A 27,944-nucleotide genomic window follows, 5' to 3' on the forward strand; every position below is an offset into this window, starting at 1 on the left:
TATAGATTTGTAAAGTAATTTTGATACAGTTTGCAACCAATGCATGTGAAGAGTAGAAGTTCTTCTGAAACTACTTATAAACGTGTGTTTTCTGTTTTAAACTAATCTTGATTTCAAATGTTTGCCTAAATAGTTTTGCTTTCCAGTAATTTTCAGTTATTTAATTCCATATTTGTGGTTAAGATTTCATTTCCATAACTATGCCTTTGTTTCATTTTACAGAGGAAATAAAGGCTGAAACAGAAAAGCAAAGGTATGTGATAGTTCATCATATTGAGCAATAGTGTTTTACCTTCTTAAAATGTGTGCCGTACTTATGCTACCTTGGGAGTACAGGCTCTCTCTGAGAAGCATTTTCAATGTATTTTGTGAGGTTGGTGGTATCTGAAAATGTGCTAGAAGTCCTTTTTCTGTGACTGGCTGTTACGGTGCAAGGCACAGGGCCTGGGAGTAGAGGCAGAAGACAGTGTAGAGGGAGCAGGCTGATACTGTGTCCAGGGAGGGTAGGAATGGGGATCAGGATTAGAAAAGGACTTTGCGGGTGGTGCAGATAGCATTAGCGGAGGGTCCAAGCTTAAAAGGATCTTGAAGTGGATTCAGAGGAGGGGGAAGGCCTGGAGTGCATGTAAAAGACTTGAACTGTGGGTAAGTAAGAGGAGGAGGCTGGGGTGAGGAACGAGTAAAGAAAACTAACGTAATTTGGAACAATAGGGTGTGGGAGTAGATTTCTGTAGGCAGTTCCTCTACAAATGAATGTAGAAGCCAAAAATGACATTCAGAACTCTTCCTCTGTCAACAGGTACATTTTTAAGTATTGGTAAACTGTGGAATCCATTATTAAATTAAATCCACATGTATTTAATTGCATGTTCCATATGATCATCTTCCTCGTTCAGTGTACCTTGCTAACCATGAGTGAGGGCTGTATATACCACTCGTTGAAAGAATCACATCAGTGGGTGAAACTGATGATGAAAGTGTTCTTATGGCTTAAGCAGATAAGTGCTGCTTGGGGACCTGTGTTCTGCCACATAACTGAATTTCTGATTCAGGCAAATCATTTAAACCACTGCTGTCAAAACTGGCTGCTAAGGATTTGTGCTTTGTCTCCTTGGCGTTTGAGCTGCGATCTGCAAGTTTTGTTTTGGAAAATGTAAGCACTCCTAGCTGGAAAGGAAGCCAGTGGGAACTTTGTTTCAGAAGATGTAAGGGACAATTTCATATCAAATGTGCTGAACAGTTTAGTCTCACAGCTCATCAGATTGGGCACATAAAAATTAGTGGATGCATCTCACGGAGTCGCTGTGCTTCAGTTTCCACCAGCAAAATAAGGTCAATACCATCAGCTCATAGTAAGGTTGTAAAAATAAATTTAGTATTTGTGTAGTGTTCAGAAAATGTTGCAGCAAGCACCACAAGACAGTCTCAGACGGAAAGTGAGAATGTGGTTTTAAAATAGGTTTTATTTGTAGTAGTATAAATAAAGCAGAAGTTCACATTGTGAAGCCTGATAAGAAAAAAATATTCAGTGAGGGATATTTGTTTTGGGCACTGAATAAGAAAAGTAGTATCTGATCCTGTAGTTAAATACCATACTAAAACTAATGAGAGCGCTGAACTATAACGATTTATACAAGCATGGTTCAGCCATTTTTTAACTTTGGGTGCTTAACATTTTGTCCTATTAATACCTGAGGTTGTGATTTTTGGAGGTATAATGTGTATCTCTTACCTGCCTATGTACATTTTCTAAATAGATTTTGATTTCTTCAGTGCTGCCTTTATTGTGATGGTGGCCTTTTGCTGCTATGAAGGCATTGCTGGACTTGGAAACTGAATGGATTTGCCCTGTTCTTACTGTAGAGTCATTGTTTAGGTTGCAGTAGAAAGTACTGTTTTTCTAGGCCTTAGAATAAAGAAACCTCTTAGTTTATCAAATTATTTTCAGCTTCTTATTTCTGTGGTTGAGATTTTAAGAGGACTTCTAATGATAATTCTTTAAATTTTTTCAGTCACTGTTTAAGGAAACGGATTTCACAGCGAACCTGGAATGCATTGAAAAATAGATCATTTCCACCTCCCGGAAATTTTGCGTGGAGAACTTCTTTTTGTTTTGTTGTTTGTTTGTTTTTTAAACAGAACTAGAGTTTGGTAGTGGGGTGGGGGGGAATGGAATAGAAAAGGACAGGCTGATTTTTGCAGCTATTACACAGCAAATGCTGCCAAAACAATTTTAGAAATTCATTGTTTGATACATCCCTTAGCCCGTTTCTATGACTGTTATGTAATTCTCATGCTTCGTAGATCCCTTGATGGAAGAAAGTTTTGTTAGGGACAGTTTCTCGTTTCACTTTCTGCTGGAAAAAAAACAGCTGAAGGTAATTTCTTCTTTGATATTAAGAAGCAAAACCTTTTGGTTTTTGGTTTTCTCTTCTCCTTTCTCCTGCTATCCTCTTCCTTTCCATCATCAGCGAGGTGATGAGCTTATTGAGTTACCTTTCTGGAGAGAAGTGGAGCATCATCTTCCATATTTATTATTTGGGGTATTTTTAAATTCCTTTCAATTAAGAGAAGTTCAGGCTTCTGCAGTTGTTTGCTGTGGCATGGGTTCTTCATTTTCAGAATCTCATCATGGCCTGCTCCTTGTTTCTGAAAATTTTTGGTTTTATTTCTGGAGTGCTTTTTTAACCTAATTTTAATGGTTTCAATAGACATAATCACTAGATGAAGAAAAATCTTGTCATAAGACATGAGCAAGAGATACCACCCTTCCATTCCTCAAAGAAAAGCTGTTATAGAAATTTTAGAGAGGTTTAAGAACATAGAAGAATCACGTACTTACTCTGCAACTTATCTGATTTGGGTTTTGTCCAAAAGAGCTCTGTTTCCACCAAACCAATATTGGGCAATAAATAAAGTCATGCATCCAACAGAAAAACAAATCTCTGCTCTTCTTCAGAAAAAAAACTATGTAGGGATAAATCCTTAAATCTTCAAAAGAAAAGTTATTTAGTAGAAAGTAGATTCTTAACAGTAATTATTCATTGTTAAGATTTAGAATTTAGGTGTCCTCTTAAAGCAGCCTAAACAAGGAGGGCTGTTTGAATGTGGTACCTGACATCTTCTCAAGGACAATCCAGCTTGCTCCTTGAAAAGCTGAAATTGATAACTTATCATATTGGTCAGTTTAAGGCTCTCTCTATGATGTGTGGGGCTGCATTCATTCTTTGGATTTATAATAAGCTCTTAGCAGTTCATTCTTCTCTTTTAGCAACATTAAAAATGTGTATTTTCTGGCATTTGCATTCCTTGAAGCGTCTGATTTAATTTGCAACAAATACATAGGGCCTGGATTTGAAATTAAATGTTCTGTAAATATCTATTTTAATTACTGCAAGAGTTTTGTAATTGTTCACTACAGAATATGTAGTTAATGCTCTTTTTTTTTTTTTTAATACCACTTACCAAGTCAGTGTAAGACTGTGTAGTTTACCTTTTATGTAAAGATACATACATGTGCACAGAAAAGATCAGGAATGCTTTATGTGAAGGTGATGAACTATTCCGTCAAATGAAAAATGTGAACATCTTGCTTTGAGTTGAAGGCAAACTGCAGTGATGCACACAAATTAGTGAAAAATTACCCATTCTGAATTGTCCTTTTTAGCTAAGTATTAATGAGCCTGTCCTTTCTGAAGGCACTGTAAGCAATAAGACTTCAAGAGATAATTTTCTCAAATTTTTTACAGTTAGTCATTTCATATATATTGCCCAAGTGAGATACATTGGTAATCACTGAACTATTAAATTCTGTGGTGTCATCTGAAGCACAGGTAGAGCAAAATCTTGAGGTTTTTTTTGTTGGTGGGGTCTTTTGTTGTTAATTTGTTTGTTTGCTTTATCCTTGAGTATGTCAGATCTGATTTAATTTCCAAAATAGATGGGCCTTCTCTAGCGTACTGAACCAAACTCTTGACATGATACAGTAATTGAGTAGTTCTTAACTTTCAGGGTCATTAAAATTTTTGGCAAGTTGTATTTTTGTCTGTTCAAGTAGTTACAGACTAGACCTCTCTCAATTATAGTTTAATGTGGAAATGGTACTGAACAGATTTCCCTTACTCCCCCTCTGCTTTCACAAACCAAGTAAGGGGAATCTTTTTCCTGTTTCAGAGGAATCAAGTCTTAAACCAGCAGGGACCACTGAATATCCACTTAGTGTGCAAATGGGTCATTTTGCCTGATCCATAAAGAAGACAGATGAAGTATAAAAGCTGTTAAGAATATTTGTATGACCATATTACCATTATGTTAACTTCATAAAAGTTACTCTTTCCTAATGTTAATTTTCTTGATATTATATTTCATTCATAAACATTGTGATGGTAAGAACTATTTGTGTAACCACTTACAGCATTCTAATACAGTCATTCTGTTTAGTCCCCCTCATGGAGAAGCGAAGCCTGGTTCAAGCACTCTTCCACCTGTGAAATCAAAGACAAGCTTCATTGAAGCGGACAAATACTTCCTACCATTTGAATTGGCATGCCAGTCGAAGTGCCCCAGGATTGTCAGCACATCTCTAGATTGTTTACAGGTCTGTATGAAGATAAGCTTGAACTGTCAACTGTAAAATTCTTTTGGTTTTAGGGGAAGTACAGTTGTATTTAACAAATAATGCCGTCATTTTTCTATTTTACTTTATTGCGCACACAACCAAATTGAATATATTTCTTACAATAGGCAAATGTATGTCTTATTTATTATGTAGTGCATGTATGTATTTATTTGTGTGTATATGCATGACCACAGTTATGTGTTTGGATTGGTTTTATTATATTAGTGTACAAGTACCTGCTTTCGTGTGTATGTCTATGTGTTGAACTAACACAGCAAGTATAACATTATCAAATTAATTCTATGCTATTTATAATTGCAGTAAAATGTTTCCGTTTGAGATGTCTAGTGTCGCAAAACTCATAGGCTCCTGTAATATTTTCAGAACAAAGTTCACAGTATGGAATTTAGCCACTTGCTTCTCCTGAGAGGCCCGTGTGAACTCAATTAATATATTTACATTCAGAGGCACATGCATGCTTGGCATGCTTTTGCACTATGATACCTTGCTACTCTATGTAGTTGTAAATAGGTGGACCATGGAGATTTACGAATCCTCTCATGCCTGAAGTGTTTGGAAGAGGATTTTGTTAATTTTGTAATAAATTTAATTTCAAAGTATCGAAGACCTAGAGAGAGAAAGGGGTAACAGACCACTTAGAAGACTAGCTAGTAGCTTAAATACAAAGCATTTGCAGCTGGTTTATCTGGTATTAAAAGCATTTGTGTGCTGACTTCTGTGATGTGAGCTAATTTTTAGAATCCTGTTTGTTTTAAAACATTGTTAACTGATGAACAAAAGTTTTAATGTTAAGCTTTCTAACAACGTTTCCATTGCAGTTGCTGAGTGAAAATGGAATAAATATGGAGAATATTTTAATAAAATCTTTGATGTTTTATGAGACTTGGGGTAAAATGTACTGTTTTAATTATTCTGTGCAAATTAGAATCATCAAGTGAATTTATTTATTATAACAAAAAGCTGACTTATTTTTCAAGCCCTTATGTGGTTTTTTTTCTTCTCTCCAGAAACTTATAGCATATGGGCACTTGACAGGGAATGCTCCAGACAGTACAGCTCCAGGCAAAAAATTAATTGATAGAATTATTGAGACAATATGTGGTTGTTTTCAAGGCCCTCAAACAGACGAAGGGGTTCAGCTACAAATAATAAAGGTAATATGGTTAATACTTCTGTATTTATAGTGGAGATAGCAGGAAGACATTCATGGTTGCACAGTTCAAAAGCAGAAGTGTTTAATTTGTAAATGTAGTGGTAATTTTAAAATATTTTCTTGATCCTGTTAGTTTGAGATGGAAACTCCCTTATCTTACGCTCCTTTCCCTAAAAAGCATTTTGTGTGAATTCCTGGTTGTGACCTGAAATCTTGTGCACAGACCACTGGGTGAAATTTCATTCACAGCGGGTCGGTGGAGCTCTCTAATTGTGAGAAATTTATATCAAATAATCCTGCACTCCCAGCAGGAAAGATGGTAATTAAGCAGCAGATTTTAAAATCCATTTTGGAGTTATTTTATGAAATGCAATTAGACTGGGCAGTCGGGCGTTACCGTGGTATCTTCGTGCTGCTGTCATATACTTTTGCTTGGAAGAGGTCTAGGGTTTCTTTCCATAGCTTATATAAACATTGCATGTGGAGCTTATACAAAAAAAAGCGTTTCTGGGGAACCTTGGCAGTTTTCTGGTTGCACCTGTTAATTATGAGTATTTATTACAGGAAATTACTGTGCCAACTAATAGAAGTTAGCCACCTAGTGGAAATACCATACCCTACTCCTTTAACTTTGAATGGTTGTGATGATGAGCAGTAGAGCAGTAGTGAAGAATACAATTAAAATTAGTTACGAGGAACAGAGTGTTTCTTACTTGGTATTCTTGTGTGTGTGTGTCCTGAGGTGTTGACGTTTCTTGCAGATTGTGTTTACTTGTTTTACTGCAAAGAACGTAGTTTGTTCTCCTACTCTGGTGATTCTATGATTCTCCTACTCCTTTCCATGGCTCAAATCTTCCTTCTTGACACTCCACTTCTCCAGCAGATAGTTGTTACAAATGTTGGTTTATGCTGCTCTTGTCTGGATTTGTTGTGTTGTTTTGCCCAAGCATTTAAGGCATTTTTCATGTTGCAAAGAGAAGTTTTTCTTGATTTAAACTTTCAGTGCCTGAAACCATTATATCTCCCTCTTATTGTAATACCTTCTGTCCGAATGCTTTCTTATTCCCATCCTGTCAGCCCTTGGTCAAGATGTTAAAAAGTTAACTTCCTGCCTGAAAGGGGATATCTGAGAGCTGAAATTCCTTCTGTCCAAGAAAACAGTTGAGAAAGTAAATTCTTCAACAATTGTAAAATGCATTAAAGTGTGTAAATTCATTTAGTGCCTTCATTATTTGACTGTTTAGACTTAGCTAATTGCCATGTTAGAATGCCTGGGAAAGCAGAGAGTACTGTTTTGGCGTTGACTCCATGTTTGTCCAGGACACTATAAAAAGCATCAAAATTAGATGTAATCTTAGCAAAGACCAGAACTTTTGGCTTCATTTGGGGGAATAATGAAACTGCCAAGTCGGTCATATTCTCTTAGGCTTCATAACTCTGCAGTTCTCCGAGTGTGGACCCTGCTTCTCCAGTGTGATTACAAGGATGGATCGTGTGTCTGTGCAGACTCTTCTGTGGTCTTGGTGATCAGTATGTTCTCTGAAAAATTCTAATTCTGTCAGGGACATAGAAGGCAGAGAAGCTGGGTCTCCCATGTTCTGTGCTGGCACTCCTGCAGGGCAGCTGTTTCACCAACACCACAGTAAAATCTGAGAATCTTGATCACTCTGGCCCCTTCCTGCCTGGAGGGCTATCTCTGTTCTGCATGCTGAATGAATGGCCCTTACCTAGCATGCTGCCCTCTGTCTAGGAACTGGGAGCAGGAGTTGGGTAAGAGTTCGCATGTGGTGCTGTTTGCTAGTTACTAAATGGCTTTCCCGTGGTGGAGTCATCTTAGGCAGATTCCCAACAACTGGAGCCACTTAAGCATTCTGAAAATACCTTTCTGCTGACTAGCAAGGAAATAATCTTGCTGAGAGTGAGGAATGTAATTTGTCTCTTTTTAGGTGTCTAAGTTTAGAGGTATGTCTGGCAGTAATTCTGGCAGTTGGTGGCCAGTTTAACTTTTCTTCCCCTATATCTGCTTGCATGTTCTCATCTCTGTAATCCCCTCGTTCTTCATCTGCAGACTCCATGATGAACCAGACTGGGAAATCAGCCTCTTCCTTCCTTGTCTTGTAATTTAGCTTGATTTGGTGTAATTTTGATGGGAAGCAATGCAAATTCTTGTTCAGTTGTTAAGGTGAGGATTGCTGTGACTGAAAGAAAGCAAGTAATGAGGCTACTGCTGCCACTTAACATTGTTTATTCAAATTATGTTTGGAACAGCCTCCCTTGATTGAACTTTCTGCTTTCAGGCTTGCTTTGCTAGGGCTGCTATGGCGTTTGTGGTTTGTGTGCAGACTTCATGTTGACACCGGCAGAGATTTTAGTTGAAGTTTTGTTTATGTTTCCATACAGGCTTTTTGTTTCTGATGAACTACAATGTATGACAAAAATTGCATTCTTTTTTTTTTTTTTTAAATCTAAAAAATAATAGGGGTGAGGAAGAAGCATGGAACATGAGATCAACTGTTTATCCTCAGCTGTGTTTTCTTTCCTTGGTCTGCTTTGTAGTAACTATTTGTTATTATCTAGATACTTTTACAGCTTAACTTGATCCTGTTTGGCAAAGAAAAAAATTTGTGTATGCTTAATAGCTGTAGTTTGAAAAGTTGAATGTTATTTGAGTGACCGCATTCTGAGTCTTCCATGTGCAATAGACTGTTACAAGGTCAGCTCCTGTGTATGTCTTTTTACATCTGGTCATGCTGTCAGTATGATCTGTGTCCGCAGAGGAAGGAAAGTTGAATCAAACATTGCTTGGACAAGTCGCCCTTTGAAACTAACTAAAAATAAAGGACAACTCATTGTTGGCTTACAGAATGGGAAACCTGTAAAAGCTGGCACTAATTCTGAGGAATAAGAATGATGATAGGTTTGAAAGAATTTTAACAAAACTTGTGTGAAAACAGATTCCAAATTGAGAAGACTCATGGAAAAAAATTCTTCAGTTCCATATTCTGTTGTGTTTCAGTAGTAGGGAATTCTAAGTAATTTAATAATCTACAATATCATGTACTAGTGTGGTTATTTTTTCCTATAAGAAGCTCATAGAAGGCTGAATTTCTCCTGCTGAGATTAAAAGGAGCTGTGGATTATAATATGATTTGAGAATTGAAATAATGATGCAGGAAGATTTCCAGATTTTTGTATTTTGAGGCTTTCATTTTAAATTAATGTCTGGGATTGGTTGCTTACCTGAAAATGCTGTCCTGTTAGTTTGCAATTTTATTTTTTAGAGAAGGGTTAGGTTTTCAGAGTTGGATATGAAATACTTCTGTTTTGCAAAATACATATCTGTTTGATTTTTCTAGTTCATTTTGAACACCTAACTTTCCAGTGATAAAACTAAGTAAAACTTTACATTCTTATATAAATTTATTCTTTATATTCTCTTCCATAAGAGAAACTGGAACATAGTTCTTTTCTTCCTGAGATTGCCACAGTCATTACCCTTCAGTATTTTTCAGGGCTGGTAACTGACCACATGCTTGTACATATGGATTATTTTTTCTTAAAATGGATATTAGGTTGAAAAAATCACTAGTTTTAATTAAATACTAAGTGTTAATTAATGATCCTTTATTATTGAAATCTGCTGTAGAACCTAGGATGTGACACATGATTTAAATTAGCATCTTGGCTGTGAAAGCATACTGAAAGCAAACACTGTCTTTTTCAATTTTTCATACCCTAACTGTATTTCTGTAGGTCTTCAAAGTTGGTAAACTAAGTTAGGTAAACATAGGTCATTTAAAGCTGTGGTAAATGTATAACATAAATTAATAATTTGGAAATGGTAAGAAGCAGGAGAGAATCTTACCACTTGCTCACAAAGAAAATGTCACTTGGAGAATATATAACTGCATTCTGTACTATTTATTTTTTTTTTAGTGTCACTTGCAGAAAAATAATTTATCCGTGAAGGTTATTTGATGTGTTTGTTCCTTTGTGGTCTAAGGACTTAAATCTCTTGCATTTTTCAAAAAGTCAGTTCATACTAACACATTATTTCATGATAAATTAATGTTTGGACTTCAAGTTGACTTCTAAAAAAATTTTATTTTTTAAAAATAGCCCTATGACCCTTCTCAAACAAAACAGAATTATATGGTTCCAGTAGCTAATACAATAGAGAGAGGGGTTTGGGCCACTGTGTTCTGTATGCTGTCTCAAGTACTCAGGCGACTGAATTATGGGTATTTTACCCAAAGTAAGCCTGTGCTGATCAGATGACGGCTGTACTGTGTCGTCCTGCGAAAATAAGATGATTAGAGTTGGCTGAGAGGAAGAAGATGACCCTGTTGAAAACTTGGCTTCCTAGCATTCTGTATGTAGGTGCATCTGCCTCTTGTGTGTTCTTAAATGTTTGTAGTTACTTCCTGGTACTGTAACCATTCTGTTCTTGCAGAATGTTCGGTGTAAGGGGAATGAAAAGTTTACAGGTACAGATAGATACTGGATGTTTTTAGTAGAGAATTAATGTTAATTTAGTTTACTTTTTAAATTCTATTATTTTTACCTCACAAATCACAATACTTCATGTACTGTTCTAATACACTTATTTTACCTAATAAGAAATTCACTAAATATGCAAACATGCTTCAGGCTAAAGGAAAAAAAAAAAAAGAAGTCATACAAAAAACATGGTAATGCGTAACTCAAGAAATGATCCTGAAGATTTTTCTCCTTTTCTAAACCGATCTGATGGTTGTTTATAAAAATGAACAAGATTTATTTATAGTAACTAGGTAGAGGCACAGAACAATAGGGTCTTTCTCAAATACAGAACAATAGCTATGAATGACTGGAAGGAAAGCATAAGGAAGCAATCTCTCACTCAGGATGATTGCCAGTAGTTTCAGGACAAGAACTTGATGGCTCTTGGTATTTTTGCAGGTTTTGAGACAAAGAAAGGTTTTGTGGCAGGACCTGAAGTATAATGAGGTAGTACTAACAATGGTTTTACAAAGGTTTCCTTCCACCTAAAGAACAGCAAAGGGGAGGACTACAGTGTAAAGTAGGCTTTTTTTTTTTAAATCCTCACTCCTTAGCTCATACTGAAGATACTGGGATGAAAAAGGATGAGCTAAGTACCACCAGAAGGAGTGGGAACTCAGCTGCAAAAAGCCTTGAGCAGCAAATCTTTACTGTGATAGAAAAGAGCAACCTAATGCTGTGATTCCATAGTCAGTAGCCTGCAGTAAAGACACTGCAGTAGCTTGCTGTTCTGACCTCTGCAGAGAGGCATTTTTCTGTCCAGGCTTTGCACCCAGTTGTTGTCCTACCCCTTCTCCTGTCATACATTTAATACTTTGAATCAACTGAAATCACTTCAAAAAACAAACAGAAAAAAACCCCAAACCTAAAACCAAACAAGAGAAAAGCATATGTGGGGTTTTCTATTCTGTTTTGGTTTTAATTGTAATAATGTATTGCCATTAAAACCACACAAGTGGCTTCATTGCCCAGACCTGTTGCAAAGTAAGCAGTAAGAGTGTATGGCTGGGAGGAAGGCGGAGCTTTTGTTCCAGCTCTCAGGGATGTGCATTGCTGTGTAGCAGTTTGAGATTTTGTGTAATTCACTGGGGACTGTTGCTGAGGTGGTTGTCTGCTACTCATTTGTCTCCCCTCTCTTCCTCCTTGCATTGCACCTAGTATCTGTTTGGCCGCAGAGTTCGCTTGGGGAGTAACCTGATGAAAACTGATAAAGGGAGAAAGAGAAGGTTTAGTTTTTTAACATCTGAGTTGATAAGGGTTTCAGAGGAGGAGGAGGACTGCTGCTCCTGATCATAACCTGTAGTTTCCTGAGTTTAGCTGTCACACCAGTTGTGGTAATGATGCACCCCTTATGATACTGAAGGAGGTGGTGTTGTTTAGGGCATTCCGTCAAATTGAGCCCTACATGAAAGCTACAAAGAGGGAAGGATGTTGTCAGAAAGTAATTGTAAAATACTTCCTGTTTCACGTTTGTTCTTATATTTCTGCTAGATAGTGATAGTAGAGGAAGAGAAATGGCATTGAGACATGATGTAAGCATGACTAATAGCCTGAGGATGTCTCTAAATTGGAAGGAATATGAAAGATACTAGAAAAAGATCAAACTTAAAAATGCTTATCACTTTACAAACATGTATAGTAGTCATTAGGGTTTGTTCTCTCTACTGCTTGAGAATAAAAGAAATCCAAAGTGACTGTCAGGACCTCTGTAGCCAAGTTAAACTCTTTAATAGTTAGATATCTGCAGGGAGATGCCCTGCTGGAAATACTGATTTCTCAGTCTGCATAGAAGATGCAGTTATTCAGTGAATTTGGATTAATATGTTAAGGAGGTATGTCTCTGTGTGTGTGTAAACATTTCTTTGCCTCCACACCCCCTTATCAAGTGGTGTGAAAAGAACCAAGCTCTAGTAGTCATAACAAGCATATGGAAGAAACTTAAGAAATTCAGGCTGTTAAACCAATTAAAACAAAAGAGCATGCAAGTCTCACAATCACCCCAGGAGTTCCTAGCAGTAAGGTAGAGGTGGAACAGGGCAATGATTAATGAAAGATAAGTGAAAATATGACACACAAAATTGCATGTGTAGGTCAGTGTAGAAGGCATTTGAAAAAGGGGAGAAGGAAGAGTTTAAATGTATAAATAGGTTTTAGAACAGAATGAGAATGGTTTGGGATGGAAGGGACCTATAAAGGTCATCTAGTCCAAGCCCAAGCAGTGACCAGTTGCATCTTCGACTAAATGAGATTGCTCAGAGCCCCATCCAACCTGACCTTGAACGTTTCCAGGGATGGGACATCTACCACCTCTCTGGGCAACCTGTTCCAGTGTCTCACCACCATCATAATAAAAAATTTCTTCCTTATATCTAGTCTGAATCTACTCTCCTTTAGTTCAAAACCATTACCCATTGTCCTATTGCAACAGGCCCTGCTAAAAAGTCTGTCCTCATCTTTCTTATAAGCCCCCTTTAAGTGTTAAAAGGCTGCAAAAAGGTCTTCCCAGAGCCTTCTCTTCTCCAGCTGAACAACCCCAACTCTCTTACCCCTTCATCATAGGAGAGGTGTTCCATCCCCCTGGTAATTTCTCTGACACTCTTCTGGACCTGCTCCAACAGGTCCGTGTCTTTCTTACATTGGGGGCCCCAGCACTGGATGCAGTACTCCAGGTGGGGGTACCACCAGAGCAGAGTAGAGGGGCAGAATCACTTCCCTCAACCTGCTGGTCACACTGCTTTTGATGCAGCCCAGGATATGGTTAGCTTCCTGGTCTGCAAGCGCACATTGCCGGGTCATGTCCGGTTTTTTATCCACTAGCACCCCCAAGTCCTTCTTGACAGGACTGCTCTCAATCCCTTCTTCCTCCAGCCTGTATTGATACTGGGGGTTAGCCCAAGCCAGGTGCAGGACCTCATGCTGCCCACATGGACCCACTCCTCAAGCTTGTCTGGGTCCCTCTGAATGGCATCCCATTCCTCATGCATGTCAGCCACAACACTCAGCTTAGTGGTGTTGGCAAACTCGCTGAGGGTGCACTTGATCCCACTGCCTATGATGTTGATAAAGATACTAAATAGTACTGGTCCCAATACGGATCCCTGAAGTGATCTCTATCCAGATAAAGGACTGGATTTCATTATGGCTTTTATATGTCCTCTCCCTGAATGATGTTTCCATTAGCAGAAGCAAGGTGTTAACAAGTTCTGTGGAGGTATTGAATTGTTGCACAGAGAGGTAAACTGAATTTTGGGAGGAAAAAAAAGAACAGTACCAGTGCTTGGAGACTTAAGTTCCTTTAACAAAGCTGTTGTCTACAGTTTGCCTACCTGTGTACCTCTTTGTGTCCACTGATGAGAGAACTGAGGCACCACGGGTAGAATAAGAAGGGGTCTTAAGTGGACTGCTTATCTAGGAGTAGAATTCAGGTCTTTTCAGCAGCAGCTCAGTGAGGTGGGTCTTTGATTTTCTTTTTCCTGTTAAGCTGTACAGTGATTTGTAAAGAGTTTGAGCGAGCAATAGGTACTCTTTGTCCACTTCTTGGTGCCATGTGTGGACAGAAGTGCTGACAGTGTCAGTAAGAGAAATGAGACGTGGTTTGATAAGTAAATTACACAACATTTAAAATAACTTTTGTTTTTAGCTTCAATAAACTTACAAAAGTATGAGCTTTCCAGTGCTTCCAGTTCTTTCCTACTTACCCTAAACATCCCATTAAGTTATTTACTCTGTCAAAGTCTTTAATGCATAAAATTCTTGATTTCTTCTACTGGAATACAATGATCAGTACAAATATGTTGTTGCATTGTGGACCAAGCTCTTCCCCTTTCCTTCCACTCTCCAACATTCATGTCTGACAATGTATTCAGACCTGTCCTCAGTTTTCATCTGCCTCTCTTTCTGCTCTTTAATCCATCCTGCCTCTACCTCACATAGAGATAATTTGTTCCTTACTTTGTGTTACCTGACCTTTTAGAAGCTTATTTCCTTTTTTTTTTTTTTTGGGAAAAAAGGGGGTTGGTTTTTGTTAAAAAGAGTAGCAGATATTAGCTCAAATGAAAAGAAAGAGAAGTTCTGCAGAGAGGCCAATGCAATATTCTAGCATCTACCCCGAAGAGAGTGTTCAGGAAGGGTAGTTGTCCCACTTAGAGCTGCCTAATCTCATACTCAGTCTTTGTTCTTCACATTTACATTTATTTATGAAACAACTTCTGGACCCTTTGGATTACTTCCCACATTTTAACAGTCTGTTCATGTTTTGTGTCTAGAAATTTCTAGGGTTACTTTTATTAACTACCTGTTCGATAAATTCATTGGTTACTTCTTAACTGGTATTTGCTATGAAACATGTATTTCCTAGATATGTTGATTAAAAACACTCTCAGTTTAATATAACTGGTATGTATGATGGAAAAACTTAATTAAACTGCAGTTCAAGTTATGTACTTAGTTGTATTTTTAAAGTAAGCCAAATTTTATATTTATTCATTTGCAAACTGATTGACAAGAAAAGTTTTGACTGGAAAATTGTGTTTATTTATTTATTTAGGCTTTGCTCACTGCAGTAACATCTCAACACATAGAAATCCACGAAGGAACAGTGCTGCAGGCTGTAAGAACATGCTACAATATCTATCTAGCAAGCAAAAATCTCATAAATCAAACCACAGCCAAGGCCACTCTAACACAAATGCTGAATGTCATTTTTGCACGTATGGAAAATCAAGCAGTGAGTATCTCCATATCTTTATATAGAAAATAGCTCTTAAAAGCAAACCAGCTTGAGAGATTTGTTTTGTCATTAAAGCTTTTTGGCTTTTCTAATTTACGTACTTTCGGAAAGAAAAAAAGAATCTGGTATCTTACCGTGTTCTTTTTGAGTTTTGCACTCTGAAATAACTGTGAGGTGTATTTTCGGGGGTGGTGTATAGGATTTAAACTTCTCATATTGATCCTGTATGTTTAATGGATGTACTCAACTTCAGTTTCTATTGTCAGGCTCTCAAGAGATGCCACACTACCTGCGTAAGCGTGCATATGGAATACCTTACTGTTAGTGAAATGCTCCAAGGTTGTTGTGATGATAAATGCTGAAGAAGTAATCCATGATTAAAACAAAACAACTCAAAAAACTGAACAAAAAACTTTTCCAGTCATGTAATTATTTACATTTTTGAACATTGTGTAGCAATCACTAACAGATACTTGCATGTCACTGAAATTGCTATTATGAGTTGTCAGCAGGGACCCCAGCATATGCCCTGTGCCTTCTACTGCTGATAATAAAGATGAGTAAGGCAAAGCAGTTGTCCTTATTCCTATTAAAAGAAAAACCACCCAAACCCCAAACAAAGAAGCAGATGCCCAGATTTGAGAACTGTCTGAATTCTTATCTGTTTGGAGAAGTGATTGTACTGTATTATTACATATTCCTAAATTTTCTATAAGAATATGCAGTACTTCCTTACTTTCAGAAGTAGCCGCACTTGGCACATGGTACCTTCGCAGTCAAAGGTTTATGAGATGACATATTTATGATAAGTCATGGCAAAAGCCATGCAGTACCTGAGTGCTTTGAGAAATCTGTACAGGTACTGTCCTTTTAAGCAACTTAATATAGAAGAGGATTATTATTATTGTAATAGAATCATAGAATGGTTTGGGCTGGAAAGGCCCTTAGAGATCATTGAGTTCCACCCCCCTGCCGTGGGCAGGGACACCCTCCACTAGCCCAGGTTGCTCAAAAGCCTCATCCAGCCTGGCCTTGAACACTTCCAGGGATGGGGCATCCACAGCTTCCCTGGGCAACCTGTTCCAGTGCCTCACCACCCTCACAGTAAAGAATTTCTTCCTAATATCTAGTCTGAATCTGTCCTCTTCCAATTTAAATCCATTACCCCTTGTCCTGTCACTGCATGCCCTTTCAAAAAGTCCCTCCCCATCTCTCCTGTAGGCCCCTTCAGGTACTGGAAGGCCGCTAAAAAGTCGCCCCAAGCCTTCTCTTCTCCAGGTTGAACAACCCCAACTCTCTCAGCCTGTCCTCACAGGGGAGGTGCTCCAGCCCTCTGATCATCTTTGTGGCTCTCCTCTGGACCCGCTCCAACAGTTCAACATCCTTCTTGCCTTGGGGGGCCCAGACCTGGATGCTCTAGGTGGGGCCTCAAGAGAGCAGAGTGGAGGGGCAGAATTCCATCCCTCAACCTGCTGGCTACACTGTTGTTGTTGTTGTTATTATCCTACAATGGAAGTCTTCTTTTTTACTAGACTCTAAGTCTAGTCTTTATGCAAGTTGATAAGCAGTTCTGCTTGTTTTACACACTCAGGGCAGTTATTTTATTGTGATAGCTAACAAATGCTAGAAGGAATTATTTAAGCTGTAATTTGAAAGGTAGTATCTACTCGGGGCTCTATACCACTTCAAAAGATGCAGCAAAGAAAGCTTTAACTGGCAGAGTAAAGGGCTGAGATCATAGTAGCCAAAATAACGTAATAAGTTACAAAACAACTGGTAGACACTAGGCTCTGCGTAGGTAGAAAGCCAGTCCTTAAAGCATCGCCTCAAAGGATGCTCTGCTTTAGCTTGACTTTAATTGCTGTTGTCTTAATCCATTAGACAAGTCAGAGTAATTCTTTCCTTTCTGGGGATTCCAGATCAAGGAACTACAAAACTGAAATAGTCTTTGTCTTACAGTTTTAAGTATGATGATTTCTTTCTGAAGTGAAGATATGGTTAAGTGTAATGTGCATAGCTTGGAAGTAGCCCTCTAGCAGAGATTTACTCCATGATATTAAAATTATTTGTAATAATACAAAGGATCAATTTTCTTAAACTGTTACAGCTTTAAACTGTGTAAGCAGAGACAGTTTTCATGTTTATAAAATAATGTATACAATATGTATACAGCTCCTTGCTTTGTTTTGATAATTAAATGTTCATTATCGTGAACATATTCAAAAACATTGCGATGTTTTTGTAGCTTCAGGAAGCCAAACAGATGGAAAAGGAAAGACACAGACAGCAACACCATCTACAGCAGTCTCCGGTAAGCCATCATGAGCCTGAGTCACCTCAATTGAGACATATTCCAACTCAGATGGCTCAGCTGTCCAAAGAACATGAGAGCGAGCTTGACCACAGCACAAATGATGCGGACAAGAACCTTCAAGAAGATATAGAGGCAGAAAATGGATCTGATATTTCTAGTGCTGAAAATGAGCAGACAGAAGCGGATCAAGCCACAGCAGCAGAAAGTAATCAGTGTGTATTTCTGTTTCATGGAGGGAGGGAAAAGGTCTGTAAAAAGAAAGGCTTGAGGATTGTCTTTTTTTCCCTCTCCCAAATCTGGAGTCAGGCATATGTTTTCAAATAGTTAATTAATGCAAAAGGCCCGTTGTTCTTGTTACCAGTGTTAAACTTTGTCACAAGTATCCTTTAGTCCTACAGTCTGTTGTAGTCACTGTAGCAAAGATTCCTCTTTGCACCTATCTAATACTGTGAAAGTTTTTGAGAATAACGTCTCAAAACCACTAAGTTTTCCGTGTTTAATATACATGAAAATACAAAATTGATATGTTTTGTTGTCATAGGCCTGTGGATTAATTACCATTTACAGGTTAAATGCTGGAATGCTTATGTCCTGCAAATACTATTTTCAAAAGCATCCAAACATGGCTTTTTTAATGTTTACTCTCCTCTAAATAGATTTTAAATTGAATTTTTAAATATTAAATGCAAGTAAAGTATCTCCTTAATTTCTGAGTTTCTCATTATTACTTGTTTGTTTCTATTTTTAAAGATCTTTCTAAAGCTGATGGAGAAACATACGATGGTGAAAGCAATGAGTGTGAAGAGAAGGCACAAGAAATTGTAGAAAGTATTGTGCAAGAAATGGTGAACATAGTAGTTGGAGGTATTTTATTAATAACTGTCTAGTCAATAGCAACTGTAATCTGAATCTTGACGTTAAGATTAATTTTAACTCTTCCAAATATGTCATTATTTAAGTAACACATGCTGTTGAAAACAGTTCCAGTTGTCTTACCTTAGCTGTGCATTATTTAACAGTAAAATGGACAACTTTTAATACGTTAGTTTACGCTTTCTATATTGGAGGTTAATGTTCTTTTTAAAATACAAATTTTTCTTCCTTTTGTTTTTCTGTTTTGTTTCCATGTAAACTGTTCACAAATGGACCTGTCTCTGTAGTAGCAGCATAGCGCTACATTTTTCGGTTTGTTGGAAAGTGTATATTGAACCAGTGACTTCCCCCCAACCCCCCAATACTTCTTGGGAACTTAGTAGAGTGGTGAACCTGGCACTGTAAAGTTATAAGTCATTTTTTATTGTAATTTTAATTAGTGGGAATTAAGAATATTTGTAAATTTTTTAGGTATATAATTCATGTAAATTCTGCCTTAAGCTCCTCCTTATGATACTTTGCTTCTGATTGTTTTGGTATTTAAATGTTAGATTTAGAAGCTCTTTAATTTGCAATCTTATGTAACATTTATTTATAATTTTTCCATCTTTTCTGATAGATGTGGAAGGCAGTGCTGAAAGTGCAAGTGGTGATGGCACAATTGTAACACTGGAGGATGGCAGTGACAGTGAAAACATTCAGGCAAATGGAATTCCAGGGACTCCAATTTCTGTTGCTTATACACCATCTTTACCTGATGACAGATTATCTGTCTCTTCCAACGATACTCAGGTACAGGCGGTTATAAATTTGGAAACACTGAAAAAAGTAATGTATTTTAAGTGTTGCCCAACACTTGTGCAGAGAGTGTTGAATATAGTTCCATAAAATAAGTTACTCAGGTGAATTTAAAGGATTAAGTCATATTCTAATCATTATTCTATTTTAATGCACTATTTAAATTAATTTTTGCAAGTAAATTTTACATTTTATACCCTTTTTATCCTAGCATATTTTTAGCTGCCCCATAGAGTACACTTCCAAGATTAGAGGACTCGGTTCCCTGTTTTCTGAAGTGCTCCTGAGAAACTCTAAAACTAACATTCAATATACATAGTGAAGAGTAGAGCCAATTACAGACATACTTGTATAATTTCAATGTGCTCTTTTCAAATGACAAATAGAAATTTCAAGCCTATAGCATGACCTTATTGCAGTGATTTCCAATAAAAGGTTTCGTGTCTGAGAGGATTTGATTTTCATTAACAAAAAAGATGTGAAAATATATTCCCTCTGTTGTTTTATATATCAACATGTATGCACTATCAACTGATAGAGGGTGTCTGCTGTCAAAGAGTACTGAGTAATTAGGTTTGGGAATACACTTAAAAAGCTACAGTTACATATGCTATACAAATAGAAGATTAACATTAAACATGTTGCTTATATAAGGAACAACAATACAGAATTGCAAAAGCTTAGCAATAGGCATGGTTATTGTACTGTAGAAATTTTACCAAATGTATCTTGCCATAGATATGTAACTATTCACATTCTATTAAAATGTCAATTCTTTTTTTTAACTAGTTATCTACTGAAAATGTCTGAAGGCAATTCAATGCAAGTTGCCTTACTTGAACTTGACCTACCTGATTTCATTACAGTCTTTAATTCTGACTTTTTCTTGAGATGGCAATTTTTATTAGTGAGTTCGTTAGTTTTAACTGGACTGCAGAATATTGTCTTTTGGTTTAGTTTCGTCTTGAGACCATAAAGATACAGTGAATTGGTTATGTTTGTATAATATGTTAACTTCTTGTTGCTAGGAGGTGGGGATTTCCTTACACACCCTGCTAATGCAAAGTGGAATACTGAAATATGTTAACTTCTTTAGGAATCTGGAAATTCTTCAGGACCTACCCCTGGTGCTAAGTTTTCCCACATTTTACAAAAGGATGCCTTCCTTGTATTCAGGTCACTGTGTAAACTCTCTATGAAGCCCCTGTCAGACGGACCGCCAGATCCAAAGTGAGTAGAATGAAGAGTTCTCATAATGAACCTCTTGTATTTGAAAATAAAAATAAATTATTTAAATATTATTGAGAGTCCTCGATCATTGAGAAAATAATGATACGGTGAAAAGAACCTAGAAACTTCAAAAAGGTGCTTTTATGTTTTAATCCATCTTTTGTTCGTTAAGTGAAAGCAACTGCTGCTACCCATCTACCTGTTCAAAAGTTTCTTAACACCTTTGTTTCCTGTATGTACATCATGTTCTTCCTAGTTGCTGTTTGTAACACTTTTCTGAAAGATTTGTAAAGAAGGTGTTCAGGTATTTTTGGTCTCAGCTAATGTTGCTCTGCTTTAAAGTAATACCTAGGTTTTAACCATTGCTGTTTATGCCCCACAATTTCTTACATCTCTTGCATACTGGGTATCCAGTACAAATACCTAGCTCTACTTCATCTTAATATAAGCTCCTCAATTTGAGCTGATACTGGTTGTGATAAATTTGTGATAAAGTGTTTCATTCTTTTGCTCAGGTTGGACCCTTTTGACAGCCCCATTAATCAAAACACAGATGTTTTGAAAACAAAGTATTTTATTTGGCTGGTTTGGGAATCTTGTCCTCTGGCTGAAGATACCATGTTTTCAGTTTGGCTTAGAGAATTGTTTGTTGTAAACAAAAAAATAAATTCTCCTCTTTGTGGATAGGTGCTACTGTTAGTTAGTTGTGAGTGTTGGTGAAGAACTTTGTTTTTCTGATCTTTTTTTGCACACTAGGAACAATTGGTAATAATTTTCAAGAGGAATGCTTTTTTGTTCCTGTCCTGGTTTCAGCTGGGACAGAGTTAACTTTCTTCATAGTAGCTAGTGTGGGGCTGTGTTTTGGATTTGTGCTGAGGATAAGACTGATAGCATATTGATTTTTATAGCTGCTGCCAGGACAGCCAAGGACTTTTTAGCTTCTCTGCTTTGCCAGTGTCTGCAGGTGCAGGAGAAGCTAGGAGACAGTGTAGCCCACAATTACTGGCTTAGGATGTAACCTTAGGTTTAGTATTGAGACCCAAATTGGCCAACGGTATATTGCATATCATCCACATCATGTCCAGTATATAGATGAGGATTGGCCTGTAAGTTTGCACCCATCCTCTCTGGGTCATCTCACTTTCTCAGTCAGCTCTCAGACTCTCAGGCTCTTGCCTCTTTTCCGGGATTGCGGTTTTGGGACTTTCCCTGCTCTGGATTGTTAGCCAGGAACAGGCTGAGCCTTCATCATCGGATGGTGAGCAGTTGCGCTGTGTATCACTCATTTCTATGTTTGTAAATTTGTATATGTTACTATTACTACTATTGTTTTAATTCTTTTCAATATTATTGTAGTTTAGTTATTAAATTGTTCTTATCCAGTTGTTCTCATTTCACCCCTTAAGTCTCTTTTCCCTTCACCCCTTTAATTCTATCTGCTGTCCCTGGGGAGAGAGGAGGGTGGACGAGCGGTTGTTGTGGTGTTTGGTTGCCAGCCAGGGTCAAACCACAGGAGTTCCTAAGGTATTATAACTAGTATGACTTCTGATGACAGTCCAAGGCCCAGTATTCTTCAAAATAAAATGAGCTTTATAGTTCCAAGGTCTACCTTTTAAAGCAGGTAACTTTAAGACAGTTTAATGTAATCACTGATAGGTGTCATAGATTTAATAAACTGAAAAAAGTATTATCTAGTAGAAAGGGTTTTGAAGGGTTATTCCAGAACCATTTTCAAACTGTTGTCTAGTGATGCACTGTGGAAAGTCAGAGCATAGAAAATGCCAGGAAAATCCTGTGGCTTTAGTTAGTTCTCTGGGACTGTCCATTTATTAAAGTCTTTAATGGATTAACCCCCCCTGGAAGAGCAGCAGTAGCTATCAAGGCACTTGGAGTATCTCTTCTGAATCCATGGAGCCCTTGACATTCGTATTAGAACTGATTAAGCTCTTTGTACAGAACAAATTGGAAGAAATGGCATTTAGGGCAACAAGAATTAGCTGCAAAGGCGTTCGAAGACGTCCTGTGTTTGGAGAAGTGCCTAGAATTTATCAGTGGTTCTGAGGCATTAATGGCTTTTTGAACTATTGCAAACATGCTGAAATTGGAAGAGGAGGTGTAGGATATGTACAGCGTTTACAACAAGTCATATCTTCCTCTTTAAAAATCATCTTGCCAAGTGAATTTGCAAGACCTTGCTTATGAGGTCTTTAATGAAAATCTTTTTAAAATTTAGGTAACTAACATAGAGCTTTAGCTTAAAACTACAAGGCTGGGAATTGAGATCAGGATTGTGCTTTCTGGGAACCTGCTTAATGTCTTTATCTGCTTTTTAAGTCCTTAAATATATTCTGAATCAAGTGGGTGTTACACATCATACAGAATTGGTAAGGGCAGCAAGTTAGGACTTCAGTTATGAGCTGACACTTGCAATATTTAATATTTTATTTATGATTGAAATTATCTTAATATTTAAATTCTTATGTTTCATAGCAATATGTGATGTGGTCATGTGCTGTCTGCACACGATACCATGTGATGCAAAAATCAAGCCTTTTGCATCAAAGGAGAGTGTTAACATTAAGTTCCATGCAGTTGTGCCATGCCCAGAGCCATGCGTTTTCTTGAAGAACTCCTACAGCGAGAGAGAGCTGTTTTGAGGAATTTACTTTGACCTGCAGCCCATTAGGAAGAATGGGAACAAATTCCTCACTCAGTTTGGTTGACTGTTTTGCTTCTCAAAAGTGTCTTTAGACAAAAAGTCTAAGGTTGGGATTATATTCTATGAGTTTGAAATGGTTGCAGATGGATTTCCCTCCTGCACCCAGTCTCACTTGGTTTGCTGGTATGCAAAAGTCTAATTTTATTTGCATAAACTTAAAAAGCATACTTGTTATTTATTTGCATTTTTGTTTTCAGCTAGACTGGAATTACTTTTTTTTTTTTTCATTAAGCTCATATTTTGCAATATACAGAAAATATCCAGCTATTGTTGGCTTGAAGCACTCTTTACCGTGTCTGGGCTATACTGTATGAAAAATTTCCTGTCATTGTTCCTTATGTTTCGTGACTGTCCTCTGTCAGTGGGTGGTTGTTCAATGAAAGCTATGGACTGTCATGTTGGGAAAGATAGTTGTGTCTATAGCTGCTCTTCAGAAGAGCTTTAGTCTTTTTTGAGATGATCAGAAGTAGGAAGGAGCATCAGGAGTCTGAGGAGAGAATGCTTTCACCCGGCGTGCTATTTAAATTGCATTATATTTTCATAGATGGAGATTTCCTTTACACTTCGTGTCTGTGTGTGGTTTGGGTGTTTTTAGTTTGTTATTGTTTTGAGTTTTAAGCATAAATAGTAGCACTGTTCTGACATAAATTCTATCTTGCTTCCGTCTGTAAGAAGCATAATGTTACTGTGGAGCACGTGACAACACTGAAGTTGCCTGACTTTGCTATTGCCACACTTAAAAGAGGCATGTTATGTATCTTAGCTGCTCTTGGAGTGGGGTGGGGCCAGTAACTGATAAAGAATGTAAAATACTGTATTTGAGAAGAGAGATTTCAGTGTTGGTAGGAAGTAGGTCAGGCAGTACAGCTGTTGTCTTCTCTCTTTCCGTGCTGGTGGAAATAGAGAAGAAATTTCCACCTTCTAGCAGTCAGTGTTCTGTAGATGGGCTGGATATTTTAGATGGGATCTTCCAAAAATCCATTAAAAGGAAAGAATGTTCCCTTCATCCTTGGTCTAAGAAGCCCAGCATTGCCGATCTGCTGCTGCTGTTCTGTGGTGCTGTGCTGCAGGAGAGCGGCTCAATAGTAATGGAGAGAAACAGTAACTGGAAAAGTTTGTTCTTGCCCACCTTCTTGGCTGAAGAGTCACCACTTCAACAAAAAAGAACAGCATCTTTTTATGACCCTTTCTGCACCAGTTTGTGTCAAATCTGAGTTTATTTCATGAACATTCTACATACAAAATCATTATGATGTGTATTGACTTTTCAGGAGAATGCTTTGTTTTTTTATGAAGTACACGGAGCTGATATGCTGTATTGTTTTATTCTAGATCTCATGAACTACGATCAAAGATTCTTTCATTGCAGTTGCTTCTGTCCATCCTGCAAAATGCAGGACCTGTCTTCAGGACAAATGAGATGTTTATTAATGCTATCAAGCAGTACCTTTGTGTTGCACTGTCAAAAAACGGAGTCTCATCAGTTCCAGAAGTTTTTGAACTTTCACTTTCCATATTTCTTACCCTCCTCTCAAACTTTAAGACACATCTGAAGATGCAGATTGAGGTATGTTATGTGAATTTCTAATTTAAGGGGCTGGGGGTGTTAAGTGAACATTTTTTTATATTTGTGTGTAGCTTGGTCTCAGAGAAATTTGTTTTCCTTTCTGAATCTCAGCTTTGCATAAGACTTGCCAGAGCTTTCCATGCATAGAAACTCTTTTTCAAGCAGTGGCAATGGATTTGCTTTCAACAATGTCCTTGAAACCCCTTTCAAATAAAATAGCTGCATTTCCTTTGCGATACTTAAAGATTAAATAAGATTTGCTCTGTAACATCAGAAGTAATGTCACGCTTGTGGCAGTGTTGTTTGGTGAAGTGGAAAGTGATGGGAAAATTTTTGTAAGGCCGTTTAAAAAGATTTCCATCATATTTTAACCAGAACATGAAATGAAGTACCTAATAAAGAAGTAGGCCATTTCATCACTTAATATTAGACATTAACAAAAACCAACAAATTTTACAGTGCAAACCTGCTTTGATTTACTCTGATTGAGGTGAATTTTTACAATCTTATTATGCCCATAATCACTACTATTACTATTTGAGTTAGTTTCCTTTATTTAAAAGCAGAGTTTTCTGTTGGCTGTGGCACAGTATTATCACAGAATGATACTGAAACTTACTGCAGATAAGCTCAGTCAGCCAGTGTTCAGCAATGCAGTTAGGAAGTTTTAGCTCTGCACTATGTAGTACAAATTAAGAAAATACAAAAAAGGCTAGCTAATACATGGTTTTGCAAAGGAATTTTAGAATAAAAATTAATGTCTTGAAATGCGTTGTGGAGTCTCTTTGAGGTCACTTGAACAGATTTCGCATTTCTTTCTCTTGAGAAATCCCAGCTATTCGATTATTGTAGCCACTTCCCTTTGTATTATCAGGGCCTACATCAATATATGTCCTGAATAACATAATCTCATTTCCTCACATCTCAAAAGGTGTACGTGTGTTTTAACTCCTTGGGTCATAAGTAAAGTCCATATTTTTAACAATAAGAAATCTGAGTCCTGACAGACATTGCAGATTTTCTCACTGGATTCTACGTCATAGGGGAAAGCAAGATGTATGTAGAGGCTTTGTTCTCAACGACTTCTTGTGCCATACGGTATGAACAGCTTCTTGGAAAGAGTCTGTCCATTTGAGCCACATGGATGCTTTCTTGTGTTAAAGATCTTAATGATGAAAAAAACAGTATGTGCGCAGTGTTCATTTTGGTAATTTTATGTTTAGGGGTCGATGTTAACACTGAAGCCTACAGATTAGATTGTTCCGTAACTGTGGAGGTTAAGTACATTAAAAGATGCTGAGAAATGTTGATAATGTTGCTGTTATAGGGATCTTGAATTCATGGATATCTTCATCTGTGGATGTTATTGTATAAGTTGATATGTTGTGACAGCTTTGGAGGAAGAACCTCATTTTGCCAATACCATGTCAGAAGGATATTGTGTCTGATCGCTTCCCAAGTTATTTAGATGCCTTTTTGGGGGAAGAACAATAGGATTTCCAATATTTCCTTGAGCATAGCTTGGATAGAAATACGGGTTTGGTGGTTCATTGAATGTGGCTTGAAAATATGATGCATTCTGAAGACTTTCAAGACAAACTGTGTGTGCTCAACAAGACTGTAGTACATGTGCAGCGTTCAGCACACCAGACAGACTGGGCTGAGCTGCTCTTACAGTACACAGCCCGCGTCCCCGAAAGTGTTGGACTTGCTATGTATTCACAGAGCTCACAAGTCAGCGTGTAGGTGGTAAATGCATTGCAATCTGGCTTCCCTGACAGAAATTTGATGAGCTTCCATCACTGCCATCCTTTGCCCAGATTCCAAACAGAAAATTAAGATATATTTGAGGGAAATTGGATACACGGTACCCTGCACTACTGTAGCAGCTTCTAGAATGTGCTGTATTAGGACCATCACCACGTGGTAGGGCTGCATTTCTTCCTCACAAATATGAAAAGAAAAAGGCTTGATGCTGCTAAAGTATCTCTCTATTACAAAGTACGGGGGACAGCAATTTCTAGAAACTTTTTCCTGATTGTGAGCTAAGAATTCCTCTTTCAGCTACTGATCCTAAAGGTTATTCAAAAGATGTGGGTAGACAAGTAGATAACTTCACATTCAGTTTGTGTCTTGGAGCTGTAAGGAGGGCCATATGCTTTGATTTATAATATGCTAAATCTATTTATTTTGGGATTGAGGCTGCATTCTTCATCTGTGTAAGAAATTTTTGGCATATTTTAAAATAATGATTTCAGATTCTATTGAAAGTGACCCTCCCTTGGTCTTTTGATTTAAATATGCAGCGAACACTGCCCCCTGACAGTTAAAATAGTTTGAGTTGTACCATAATTGTATTGTAACTGTATCAACTGGGTCAATAAATATATTTGCAGCAAATAAAGTCCTAGGTATTACGGGATTTGGGGTGCCATGTAGCTGCACTTACCACCCTTTCATAACTGTGAATAAGCTATCTTAAAACTCTTTGTTTTCAGTTGACCAAACTAAATTATTAGCTCTTTTCTGGTTTACTTATCCAATATGCTAAGAATAAAGTCTCAACTCTGTGACATGAATTGCAATAAGTGATATAGTGATTGATAGCATTTTTAAATATCTGACATGTAAATAATCAGTACGGTTTTGAGAAACTGTTCATTGCCAGATATGCTTGTCCAAAGTTGACACCAGAAGCAAGAAATCAGCTCTGTCTCAGAAGCATAGAGCTCTAAAGTGTCTTCGTAGTATGCAGACCTTCCAGCTAATTTATCTTCTAGCTTAGATTTGGGGTTAATTTTTATACTTGAAACTTTTTTTTTCTGCTCCATCAGTGACTTCTTTTTTAAAATTCTCTAACAGGAAAAAAATATTTCCCTGATTCCAGAGGGTGTACAACATTGCTGTCTTTCAGTAAAAAAATCGTAAAACAGCAAATATGTAACTAAGGATTGCTCATAGCATGACCTTTATTAAATTGTGTCTTCTGTTTGGATTACGTAAAGTTGTGGCTAAAATCAGCCTAGTGCTCTTGAGTGTATTTAAGCACTTCAAAGTCTTTGATCTGTTATGTGTTGAAGTCCTTATGTTCCATAGGGATGTTTTCCTTTTTAAGACTAGTAATTGGGATTGTGCTGTGTGTTTTTTCTAAAGAGGACAATAAAATTGAAATACTGTTAGCACATTTTTGCTTGAGGAAATAGCTTACTATCAAACTTTCTTAGAAGTCAGTGTTGCTGTTTTTCCCCAAATATGTAACTTCAAGCAAATTTAGCTCATGCTTATCTCTACCGGGCTAATAGCATAAAATCTCTGTAAAAATTCTGTAGTATAAGGGAATATCTAATATTAAAAACAAGGGTAGTTATATATTTGAAGGT

At 37.4% G+C, this 27,944-nt stretch overlaps 1 protein-coding gene across 1 annotated transcript in view; it reads left to right on the plus strand.

Moving 5' to 3' along the window:
* Positions 1–230: 230 nt before the first annotated feature.
* The window catches only part of ARFGEF1 (ADP-ribosylation factor guanine nucleotide-exchange factor 1 (brefeldin A-inhibited)), a gene marked incomplete at its 5' end in the record, with an annotated part of 67,663 nt that continues 39,949 nt past the window's right edge, over positions 231–27,944 (plus strand). The window contains 9 exons of the mRNA XM_010077119.1: positions 231–253; positions 4,441–4,597; positions 5,647–5,793; positions 14,881–15,060; positions 17,309–17,582; positions 18,128–18,241; positions 18,870–19,042; positions 20,145–20,278; positions 24,330–24,564. Of these exons, the coding sequence (XP_010075421.1) occupies positions 231–253; positions 4,441–4,597; positions 5,647–5,793; positions 14,881–15,060; positions 17,309–17,582; positions 18,128–18,241; positions 18,870–19,042; positions 20,145–20,278; positions 24,330–24,564 (1,437 nt within the window). The remainder of the gene's footprint in view (positions 254–4,440; positions 4,598–5,646; positions 5,794–14,880; positions 15,061–17,308; positions 17,583–18,127; positions 18,242–18,869; positions 19,043–20,144; positions 20,279–24,329; positions 24,565–27,944) is intronic.

This window comes from Pterocles gutturalis, unplaced genomic scaffold (assembly GCF_000699245.1).
Source record: "Pterocles gutturalis isolate BGI_N339 unplaced genomic scaffold, ASM69924v1 scaffold21098, whole genome shotgun sequence".
Lineage (NCBI taxonomy): Eukaryota > Metazoa > Chordata > Aves > Pterocliformes > Pteroclidae > Pterocles > Pterocles gutturalis.